Below are 12222 nucleotides of genomic sequence, written 5' to 3' on the forward strand. Positions count from 1 at the left end.
CGTGCAGATGGTTGTTGACTTGCAAACGTCCCCATCTGTTGACTCAGGGATCGAGACGTGGCTGCACGATCCGTTACAGCCATGCGGATAAGATGCCTGTCACCTCGACTGCTAGTGATACGAGGTTGTTGGGATCCAGCACGGCGTTCAGTATTACCCTCCTGAACCCACCGATTCCATATTCTGCTAACAGTCTTTGGATCTGTACCAACCCGAGCGTCAATGTCACGATACGATAAACCGCAATCGCGGTAGGCTACAATCCGACCTTTATCAAGTCGGAGAGGTGATGGTACGCATTTCTCCTCCTTACACGAGGCATCACAACCTCGTTTCACCAGGCAACGCCGGTCAACTACTGTTTGTGTATGAGAAATCGATTGGAAACTTTCCTCATGTCAGCATGTTGTAGGTGTCGCCACCGGCGCCCTCTTGTGTGAATGCTATAAAAAGCCAATGATTTCCATTTCACAGCGTCTTCTTCCTGTCGGTTAAATTTCGCGTCTGTAGCGCGTCATTTTCGTGGTGTAGCAATTTTAATGACCAGTAGTGTAGTTCTGGGTCTATGGGACTGATGACCTCAGATGTTAAGCCGCATGGTGCTTAGAGCCATTTGAACCATTTGTGCTGTGGCAACTGTACGATCTCACATTGCTCATCTAACATTACGACGACTCTGGCGGGCGTCCACAAACTCGTCTACGGGTGTGAGAATAGTCACGTGCCACCGGTACCAGCATCGTATCACAACTGATGCAGCACAGCTAACGTGTGCGGAAATTCTCCGAAAAACCATCCCGCCACTCGTAAGGCCACAAGTTGACCCCTTATAATCTCGCACAGTTGGCGGTAGGAAGCAGGAGTACGTCTCTGTGGCATGGCTGCCTCCTTGCTTCACACGTTTACACCACGTCGGGTCTTCAGGTTGCGAGCATTCCCTATTGAGGTACAGACACAGCTGGGGCTCTGGGAGCTACGTCACTATGCTATCTGTTGTCGGACGACGTTGAAACCCTTATGAGTACATCTACTACCTCTCAGGTGACATATCCCGTAATGGAATTAAAATCGACGTCATGTTTCCAGGTGAACCACTTTCTTCTGCCGGCAGTGTATTTGAATTCTGCATATTAAGTGGATTAGATTAGATTAGATTAGTATTTGTTCCATAGATCTTGAATACGACACTTCGTAATGATGTGGAACTTGTCAGGTTAATAAAAGGTGTCTATACAAGATATTACATTACACAAAATATTACGTGACACTTAATGTTTCCCCGGCCGGAGTGGCCGTGCGGTTATAGGCGCTGCAGTCTGGAGCCGAGCGACCGCTTCGGTCGCAGGTTCGAATCCGGCCTCGGGCATGGATGTGTGTGATGTCCTTAGGTTAGGTAGGTTTAATTAGTTCTGAGTTCTAGGCGACTGATGACCTCAGAAGTTAAGTCGTATAGTGCTCAGAGCCATTTGTACTATTTGAACTTAATATTTCTAATTTTTTTGTGGGTGTTGGGGAAATTACCCACTTACTACATCTAAAAATTAATCTAATGAGTAGAAGGAGTTGCCATTAAGAAATTATTTTAATTTCCTTTTAAATGCTATGTGGCTATCTGTCAGACTTTTGATGCTATTAGGGAAGTGACCAAAGACTTTGTGGCAGCATAATTTACTCCTTTATGGGCAAAGTTAGATTTAACCTTGAGTAGTGAAGATCATCCTTTATCCTAGTGTTGTAGCCATGTACACTGCTATTACTGTTGAATTCGTTCGGATTGTTAACAACGAATTTCATAAGTGAATATATATATTGTGAGCCTACAGTGAGGATTTCTAGCTCTTTAAATAAGTGTGTGCAGGATGATCTTGGATGAGCTCCAGCAATTATTCTGATTACACGCTTTGTGCAATGAACACTCTTACTCAATGATGAGTTACCCCAGAATATGATGCTATACAAAAGCAGAGAATGAAAGTAGGCTTGGTAAGCTAATTTACTCAGATGTATATCGCCAAAATTTGCAATGACCCTAATAGCATAAGTAGCTGAACTTAAACGTTTCAGCAGATCCTCAGTGTCTTTTTTGCAGTTCAGCCCCACATCAATGCATACGCCTAGAAATTTTGAATATTCTACCTTAGCTACCGATTTCTGATCGAAGTCTATATTTATTAATGGGGTCATTGCATTTACTGTGTGGAACTGTATATACTGCGTTTTGTCAAAGTTTAATGAGAGCCCATTTGCAGAGAACCACTTAATGATTTTCTGAAAAACATCGTTTACAATTTCATCAGTTAATTCTTGTCTGTTGGTTGTGATAGCTATACTTGTATCATCGGCAAAAATACCAGCTTTGCATCTTCGTGAAAATAGAATGGCAAGTCATTAATATGTATTAACAGCAGAGGACCCAAGATTGAGCCTCGTGGCACCCCATTTCTTGATTGTTCCCCAGTTTGAGAAATCACCAGTTTTTTGGATGTTATGTGAACTGTTTATTTCAACTTTCTGCACTCTTCCAGTTAGGTATGATTTAAACCATTTGAGAACTGTCCCATTCATACCACAGTATGTGGTAGAGGTCATCATCCAGATCTAGAAACACGCCTACCAAAGTAGCTGTTAACAAGGGCCTAGCTGCAGCGTCAGCGCTGCCTGTACGTCCCTCGTGCGCCAGAGGACACTCATATCTGCTAGTCGGCGATCGCAGTACACCGCCACGGCGAGGCGATGATGATGTTTGGTATGTGGGGCGTTCAACTGCGCGGTTATCAGCGACCGTACAAATTCCCAACCATTGCTCAGTACAATCTCTCCTCTTTCATGAATGATGATGAAATGATGAGGACAACACAAACACCCAGTCATCCCGAGGCAGGTGAAAATCCCTGGTCCCACAGGGAATCGAACCCGGGACCCCGTGCTCGGGAAGTGAGGAGGCGAACGCGAGACCACGGTGGCATTGCTCCGCCTCCTAATCTGTCATCCTCTTGGTGCTATCTAACTCAAATGAAAGGAAAATAATTTCGAGAGCTGCTTAATGTGTTAGAGCAGACGACGATTCTTTACGTCTAATAGTTTCCAAGTTACGTTGTATAGCTATGATAGCGGGACGTAGGGATATTTGACGTTACAGGAACTGCACCATGTGTTGTGGTAAACTGCATCGTCACACGGCGATAGCGGCAGATAGCAGCAGATAGTAGCAGATAGCGGTACCGAGTTCACAATGCATCTAAGACGGACACGTAAAAAATTGTTGAGTACGCCAAGCAACTGGTGCTGGCGATATATAAGGCTGAGCGGTGGCTGGCGACGGCGTTGCATGGTCAGCACTTGGAGCGGGAACAATGGCTGGGCGCGTTGTCTACTTGCTGGTGTCTGCCATGTTGGTAGCTGTGGCGAATGCCAGTGTTATCAAACGGGGTGAGTGTACCTCTAGGAAAGATGAAATTTCTACACCAATATTTACATACATACATTTTCCGCAAACCACCGCACAGTGCATGGCGGAGGGTACCCTTTATCACAACTAGTCCCTTCCTCCTCCAAATTTTTCTTTTCTTTCCTTTCCTGCTTCCTGAATATACAGATTGAATAACATTGGGGATATGCTGAAACCCAGTCTCACTCCCTTCTCACTCACTGCTTCCCTTTCATGCCCCTCGACTCTTACAACTGCAATCTGGTTTCTGTACAAATTGTAAATAGCCTTTCGTTCCCTGTATATTACCCCTGCCACCTTTAGAATTTGAAAGAGAGTATTACTGTCGACATTATCAAAAGATTTCTCTAAGTCTACAAGTGCTACAAACATAGGTTTATTTTTCCTTATCCTATCTTCTATGAGAAGTCGTAGGGTACGTATTGCCTCCTGCGTTGCTACCTTTCTCCAGAACCCAAACTGATCTTCTCTGAGATTTCTACCAGTTTCTCCATTCTTCTGTAAAGGATTAATGTTAGTATTTTGCAACCATGACTTATTAAACGGATAGTTCAGTAATGTTCAGACCTGTCAGCATCTGCTTTCTTTGGAATTGGAATTACTATGTTCTTCTTGAAGTCTGTGGGTATTTCACCTGTCTCACACATCTTGATCACCAGATGGAAGAATTTTGTTATGGCTGGCTCTCCCAGTGTTATCAGTAGCACGGAGTGTTGTCTACTCTCTGAGCCTTATTTCAACTTAAGTCTTTCAGTGCTTTGTCAAGTTCTTCATGCAGTTTTGTGCCTTGTCTCTCATCTTCATCTACGTCCTCTTCCATTTCCACAATACTGCCCTGAACTACTAGTACAAACCCTCTATATACCCCTTCCAACTTTCTGCTTTCCCTTCTTTGCTTAGAACTGGTTTTCCATCTGAGCTCTTGATTTCATACAGTTGGTTCTTTTTTCTCCAAAGGTCTCTTTAATTTTCCTGTATGCAACATCTATCTTACCATTAGTGATATGTGCTTCTACATCCTTACGTTTGTCCTCTAGCCTTTCCTGTTTAGTCTTATTGCGCTTCTTGTCAATCTAATTTTTTAGACGTTTGTATTCCCTTTCACCTACCTCACGTTTCAGAGCGAAACGCGTAAAATGGCTGTTTGGTTTACTAGAATTTTCATAGTTTTCGTTTTCATCCCCACCTCCTTAACTGTGCATTATTTAGCTACTGCTACTTTCGTCTCACTAGTTTGTAATGGTCTGCTACAATTTACATTCCTCTCCTAATCTCTTCATCTCACGATATCATTTACGCGGAACATCCTAAATTGCCATACACAGTTAGTGAAGCGAAATACCTTCAGACTTCAAGAACAATATAATAATTCCAAACCCAAAGGAAGCAGGTGTTGACAGATGTGAAATCTACCGAACTATCAGTTTAATAAGTCACGGCTGCAAAATACTAACAAAAATTCGTTACAGACGAATAGAAAAACTGGTAGAAGCCGACCTCTGGGAAGATCAGTTTGGATTCCGTAGAAATGTTGGAATACGTGAGGCAATACTGACCCTACGACTTATCTTAGAAAATAGATTAAGGAAAGGAAAACCTACGTTTCTATCATTTGAGAAAGCTTTTGACAAAGTTGACTGGAATACTCTCTTTCAAATTCTGAAGGTGGCAGAGGTAAAATACATTGAACGAAAGGATATTTACAATTTGTACAGAAACCAGATGGCAGTTATAAGAGTCGAGGTACATGAAACGGAAGCAGTGGTTGGGAAGGGAGTGAGACAGGGTTGTAACCTGTCCCTGATGTTATTCAATCTGTATATTGAGCAAGCAGTAGAGGAAACAAAAGAAAAATGAGGAGTAGGAATTAAAATCTATGGAGAAGAAATAAAAAGTTTGAGGTTTGCGGATGACATTGTATTTCTGTCAGAGACAGCGAAGGACCTGGAAGAGCAGTTGAACGGAATGGACAGTGTCTGAAAGGAGGATATAAGATGAACATCAACAAAATCCAAATGGAATTTAGTCAAATTAAATTGGGTGATGCTGAGGGAATTAGATTAGGAAATGAGACACTTAAAGTAGTAAATTAGTTTTGCTATTTGTGGAGCAAAATAACTGATGATGGTCGAAGTAGAGAGGATATAAAATGTCGACTAGCAATGACGAAGAAAGCGCTTCTGAAGAAGAGAAATTTGTTAACATCGAGTATAGATTTAAGTGTCAAGAAGTCGTTTCTGAAAGTATTTGTATGGAGTGTAGCCATCTATGGAAGTGAAACGTGGACGATAAATAGCATAGACAAGAAGAGAATAGAAGCTTTCGAAATGTGGTGCTGCAGAAGAATGCTGAAGATTAGATGGGTAGATCACATAACTAATGAGGAGGTAGTGAACAAAATTGTAGAGAAGAGAAATTTGCGGCTAAACTTGACTAGAAGAAGGGATCGATTGGAAGGACATACTCTGACGCGTCAAGGGATCACCAATTTAGCACTGGAGGGCAGCGTGAAGGGTAAAAATCGTAGAGGGAGACCAAGAGATGAATACACTAAGCAGGTTCAGAAAGATGTAGGTAGCAGTAGGTACTGGGAGATGAAGAAGCTTGCACAGGATAGGGTAGAATGGAGAGCTGCATCAAGTCATTCTCAGGACTGGAGACCACAACAATAACAACAAACAACATACAATCGCCTTAACATCATCAATGTTTTTGTTTACAATGACATTTCTCGTAAACAATGTTCAGCGCGTAAGGAATGAACATCAGTTTATAGTTCATATGCAGTAAATAAAATGAGGTAACAACAATCATTGGATACCTCCTAATATCGTTTTGGGCCTCCTTTTGGCCGGTGTAGTGCTTCAACTCGACATGACATTGACTTGTAAGTGTTGGAAGTCCCACGCAGAAGTATGGGGGCATGCTGTCTCTAAAGCCATCCACAGCTGTGAAAGTGTTCCCGGGACAGGATTTTGCATACGAATTGACAACTCGATTACGTCGGTCTATCTGGGTGGCCAAATCATTTGCTTGAATTGTCCAAAATATTTTTCAAAGCAATCTCGTCCATTGTGGTCTGGTGACATGGTGCGTTGTCATCCATAAAAATTCCATCGTTCTTTGGGGACATCAAGTCCATGAATGGCTGCAAATGAACCCCAAATAACAGAACATAACTATTCCCACTCAATGATCGGTACAATTGGCCCAGACGAGCACTCCATTCCATGTGAATAAAGCCCACAACGTTATGGAGCCACCATTAGCTTGTGCAGGGCCTTGTTGACAACTCGGGTTCACAGCTTCGTTTGGTAAACACCACAACTGAACTCTTCCATTAACTCTCACGTATTGAAATCGTGACTCATCTGACTAGGTCATGGGTGTCCAGTCGTCTTGGGTCCAACCGATTTGGTCACGAGCCCAGGAAAGGCACTGAGGGCGATGTCGTGCTGTTAACAAAGACATTCCCGTCGGTCGTCTGCTGCCATAGCGCATTAACGCCATATTCCGCCGCACTGTCCTAACGGACACGCTCGTCGTACGTCCTACTTTGATTTATGTGGTTATTTCGAGCAGTGTTGCTTGTCTGTTAGCACTTACAACTCTTCACAAAAACCACTACTCTCGGTCGTTAAGCGAAGGCCGTGTCCGTGGTGACAGATAATGCCTGAAATTTTGTATTGTTGACAGACACTTGACACTGTGTATCTCTGAATATTGAATTTCCCAACGATTTCCGAAATGGAATTTCCCAAGCGTCTAGGCCCAACTACCATTCCGCATTGAAACACTGTTGATTCCCGTCTTGCTGCCATAATCACGTCAGAAACCATTTCAAACGGATCACCTGAGTACAAATGATAGCTTCCTCAATGCACTGCCGTTTCATGCCTTGTAGCACCATCTGTATAAGTGCGTATCGCTATCCTACGATTTTTGTCACCTTATTGTTATGTTACTTCTATGTTGGCATCCACTGTCACAGCATGTGGCATAACAAGTGCTAAATGAAGTACTTCGAAATCAATAACATCATAAATTACTTCAACTGATGCTGACGTTTGGCTGAGGTTTTAACCATCGTTGTTGGGTGGAATGGGTAGCCATTGTGGATTTGAAGTAAATTTGCTCTGTGCAGACTCTTCTTGATAGTGCCTGGCGGTTTGTAGATCATTTCGATCTTGTGCCTGAATGTGTTTTTCTGGTTTATTGTTCAGTATCATGCCGATTACCAGCTTTTGAATTCTGGTGCAGGATTTGGATGGGAGTGGTCGCTTGGCTGGGAGTTGTGCAAACATGGGCTCATAAATAATGTGGACCTTACTAAATAGTAAATTACGAGACCAGCACACATACGATTTCCTAAGCTTTTGGCCTCAACCACTTGAAATATCAATTCAATAACTTGATGAGACAGACAATATTTCGATTCAACAGTAATACAGAAACATTATGTCAAAATTGGGCAAGAATAATATACCGAAAAAATTACTGTAAAATACATGCATACATCATGCAGGTAAAAGGAAACATTGCTTCTGCCGACAAAGAATTTTCACAAAAGAGTACCGAAGCAATACAGCTTGCTTGTACTCGTTAGTAACTTTATAGGAGAGTACCAAAATCAAATGACAACTTACTTCTGCTCACAAACAGCTTAAGAAAGGAGTGCAAACTAAAATAACACAGTAGAATGACTGACTACGGTTAACTACAATCCACTACTACCAAATGTCACTGTGTCATTCACAATCCCAACAAGAGAACACAGCCGTACGCAACTGTTCTGCACTACCATCCGCAAGAAAAGTACAAACAAGGAAAAATATAATAACGTATCAGTAATAACAATCGCTGTACAATGGCTGCAACATGTTTTCAAAATCAAAATTGAAATGGGCACTATATGACATCACTGCCACACCGTGCAGACAAAGTCAACCACAGATTTGGCGCAATCACACTCACTGTGCTTCCTTGCAACTCGAACTGAGCGAAACCAATGTCTTCTATCCCGGAGCACATTGCCACACAGTAATATAATCAGCCAAACTCTTACAACCAGAACTGACTGCCGATAACAAATATAGAGCACGAAACCACACGTAACTTTATCCTCTGCTTTTCCTTGCCGTAGCCAGACTCTCCATCACACTTACTCCCTCGTTTCTTCTGGATACCGTGAGCTACCCTAGCTTGATGATGTCCAAGTTACAGCTGGCCACACCCCCTGCTGACGTTGCAGTTCACTGCTGTTGTGTCCAAGCTACTTACGGCTCAGCACTGCTCCCTTCTCTAGGGTCTGTTTTCCTCGACGGCTGTCAGTAAGGTCTATCACCCTTCTACACAGGACTGAATTTCTGTTTCGCAGACGCACAGCTCTTGGCAACACAGAATTGTCAGCACATCCACACAGTGGTCACAGCAGTGGCATCCAAATGATGACACCGAATTAGCTCTGTAAATTATGCACCCTACATCGGTCTCGAGTGCTTACATTTTGCCTCTCAGACCTATGACTAATAAAAACGCTTAGCCAACAAGAAAACATAGAGACATGATTGTTATCACATATTTTCCCTACATTTCCCTAATACTCTCAATAGTTGTACAATCCCAAGCAGCCTTCTAAATTTAAAAGGAGTAATTCTAGGGCATTAACTCTATCCCGCAGTACACAATATTTGACATGTTGTACTCAAAATTTTATCTTATACTGTCATACACTAGAAACTGCACGATATTTCACTTCCATACATCACCATGTTACAGCAAAATTGTAATAAATTGATTTACACATAACCATTTTATAGTGAAACTGTAACAGATTTCTTCAGTGTTACAGTAGAATCGTAACACACTGTCCTCCATGTTACACTAGAACTCACCAGACCTGTAACATAATGGTAACAAATTGATCCATGTTTCAGTAGAAATGCATCAAGTTTCTTTCTGTGTTGTGCAAAGGTGTAAAAAATTGACCTCCATGTTGCAATAAAACTGTAACAAGTTGTTCATGTTACAACAATACTGTAACAAACGGCCCTCTGTGTTACAGCAAAAGTGTAACAAAGTGCCCTCTATGTTACAGGAAAACTGTAAAAAATTGACAGCCATATTATGACAAAACTGTAACAAATTTCCCTCCATGTTATAGCAGAATTTGCAAAAATTGGGATCATGTTCAAAAGTACCTGAAAGCTCTGAGTTTTGCATAAATTAGAATCATGCTCAAAATTACCTAATTGATCTGAATTTTCGTAATTACTGTAATGTCCAAAGAGCATCGAAATGATCTGAATTTTGCATCATGATCAAAAGTTTCTGAACGACTTGAATTTAACGTCATGTTAAATTCTATCTGAATGATCTCAATTTTGACTCATGACTACAAGTATCCAAACAACCTGAATTTGTGTTAATTATTATTATGTTCAAAAGTATCCAAACGACACAAATTTTGTATCATGGTCAAAAGCATCTGAATTGCCATAATTTCATGTCATTATCACAAGTATCCATCCTACACGAATTTCGCATAAATTAACGTTATGTTCAAAAGCATCTGATCAGTCTGTATTGTGTAGCTTAGTGCTTTGTTCAAAGTATTTCTCAATGATACGAATTTCGTGCACATTAACATCTTGATCAAAAGTATCTGAACGATCTAAATTTGCATAAATTACTAACGAGATAATGCTTGACATCACTTTTGTTACGCTGTTTTCAAGTGACGCCTTTGACTCAGGTTGGCGTAACATGACGCACATGCTGAATCCTTTAGGTGAACATGGAGACATCATCAAGAGCTGACTAAGGGCTTTCTTGTCCTTAAAAGGCTCTTCATGCTGGTATCCTATCTATACGACTCTCAGCTTGGTGTAATATGTCACTCATGCCGATCAGGCATCTGCAAGCCTGAACTTGATAATGAAATATTTTGCTTGTGGAAACAAGCCTCGAGTTGACTTGACTTGTTGAGTCAGAGATATATTGTAAGGCGTGAGACTGCATTAGTGTACACGCACAGGTATCATCGAGTGCTGATTCAAATTAAGGGGCAGACAGTTCTGGTGAATTATTGTTGCTGAACTACCATAGCTGTCATTCACTACCTTCTTCTTCTTTGAATATGCACACAACTCTTAAAAAATTTTAATCTAATGTGACATTACTATTAACAATCTTATATCTTTTACCTAATAATTAGTTACTGTAACCAGACATGTTTCTTTTTTCTCATTGGGTGCTGCAGAATCTACGTATCTAGGCGTGGTTGAGGAACTGCAGTGGCAGTTGTCAAAATACCAAATTGTGAGGAAACTCTCCAAAAACTTATAAGTGTGACATATATGTTAATGTCAACTATATTAGTGTTCATCTCCTGCCTTCTGATTTTTCTTCTCCCTGAAAACTTTCTGTTTATGTAAATCAGTCACAAACAGATTCTCAAGCTCCTCTTTTCTACTGCAGGCGTTTGTTTTAAGTGTTTCTATTTCCGTCTGGCAGTTTCCGGTTCATTCAGACCTTGTAATATCTATGAATCCAACTAAATAGGCTTTCCTAAGCATGCTTTTCCTCATTCACTGTTATGAGCGTGTCATCTCTCACAAATAAAATCTGTTAACGCAGTCGAACACTGTAACTCTACAAAGTAGTTGTACGAAGAAGCAGCGGCTAGGACTCGATCATCAGGGAAGATCTACAATGGAGAAGTCTCTCTATAGGCTGAACCCTGTGTACATCATTGTTTGCGACTTCGGCTCTAGTAATACTATTAGCATTAATGGGTGAAACAACACCAAATCACTTGAAATTACATGCAGCCAATGATGTTGACTAGGCTACTGCCGACTCCACATTTCTGAGTGGAATATGTACACGTACGATAACTAGTAGAGTCGGATTTAAAGAGCCTAGACATGCTCATTTCACGATTTTGAGAACATGGTTCGTCTAATTAACGAACGTCTTAACCTCAATTTTTCGTTAGTCTGCTACTTTCTCTTGTCCATGAGAAGTCTATCTCAATACCAATAATTAGAGTTTAATGCCCTTTAAAATTAGTGATGGTTGGTTCTCGACTAATTCTTTTGGTAAGCTGTTAAATAAACTTGAATTTCTTAAGGACTCCTGCTCGGAGTTGAAGTAAATGGTGTAACTACACGTTCATGTAAATAAAAATATGGGATTTTATGCAGGACTAGCCACAAAAATGCCAGAGTGATAGTAACTGGAATTCGGTTGTAGGAAAAGGAAGAGAAGGATAAGCAGTAGGTGAATATGGACTGGGGTAAATAATGTAAAAGGAAGCCGCCTGGTAGAATTTTGTACATAGCATTACTTAATCACAGCTAACACCTAGTTTAAGAATCATGAAAGAAACTTCCTGGCAGACTGAAACTGTGTGCCGGACCGAGACTCGAACTCGGGACCTGGCAGAAGTAAAGCTGTGAGGACGGGGCGTGAGTCGTGCTTGGGTAGCTCAGTTGGTAGAGCACTTACCCGTGATAGGGAAAGGTCCCGAGTTCGAGTCTCGGTCGGGCACACAGTTTTTATCTGCCAGGAAGTTTCATATCAGCGCACACGCGACTGCAGAGTGAAAATCTCATCATGAAAGAAGGTTGTAGATGCGGAAGAGGCTTGGAGACACTGGAAGATTTCAGGTAGATTATATAATGGTAAGACAGGTATTTAAGAACCAGGTTTTAAATTGTAAGACATATCCAGGGGCAGATGTGGACTCTGAGCACAATTTATTGGTTATG

General features: G+C 41.4%; 1 protein-coding gene across 1 annotated transcript in view; it reads left to right on the forward strand.

Moving 5' to 3' along the window:
• Nucleotides 1-3353: 3353 nt before the first annotated feature.
• Nucleotides 3354-12222, forward strand: part of LOC124550628 (serine protease 53-like) — a 32922-nt gene continuing 24053 nt past the window's right edge. Inside the window, exon 1 of the mRNA XM_047125351.1 lies at nt 3354-3429. Within this exon, the coding sequence (XP_046981307.1) occupies nt 3354-3429 (76 nt within the window). The remainder of the gene's footprint in view (nt 3430-12222) is intronic.

This window comes from Schistocerca americana, chromosome 9, assembly GCF_021461395.2.
Source record: "Schistocerca americana isolate TAMUIC-IGC-003095 chromosome 9, iqSchAmer2.1, whole genome shotgun sequence".
NCBI lineage: Eukaryota > Metazoa > Arthropoda > Insecta > Orthoptera > Acrididae > Schistocerca > Schistocerca americana.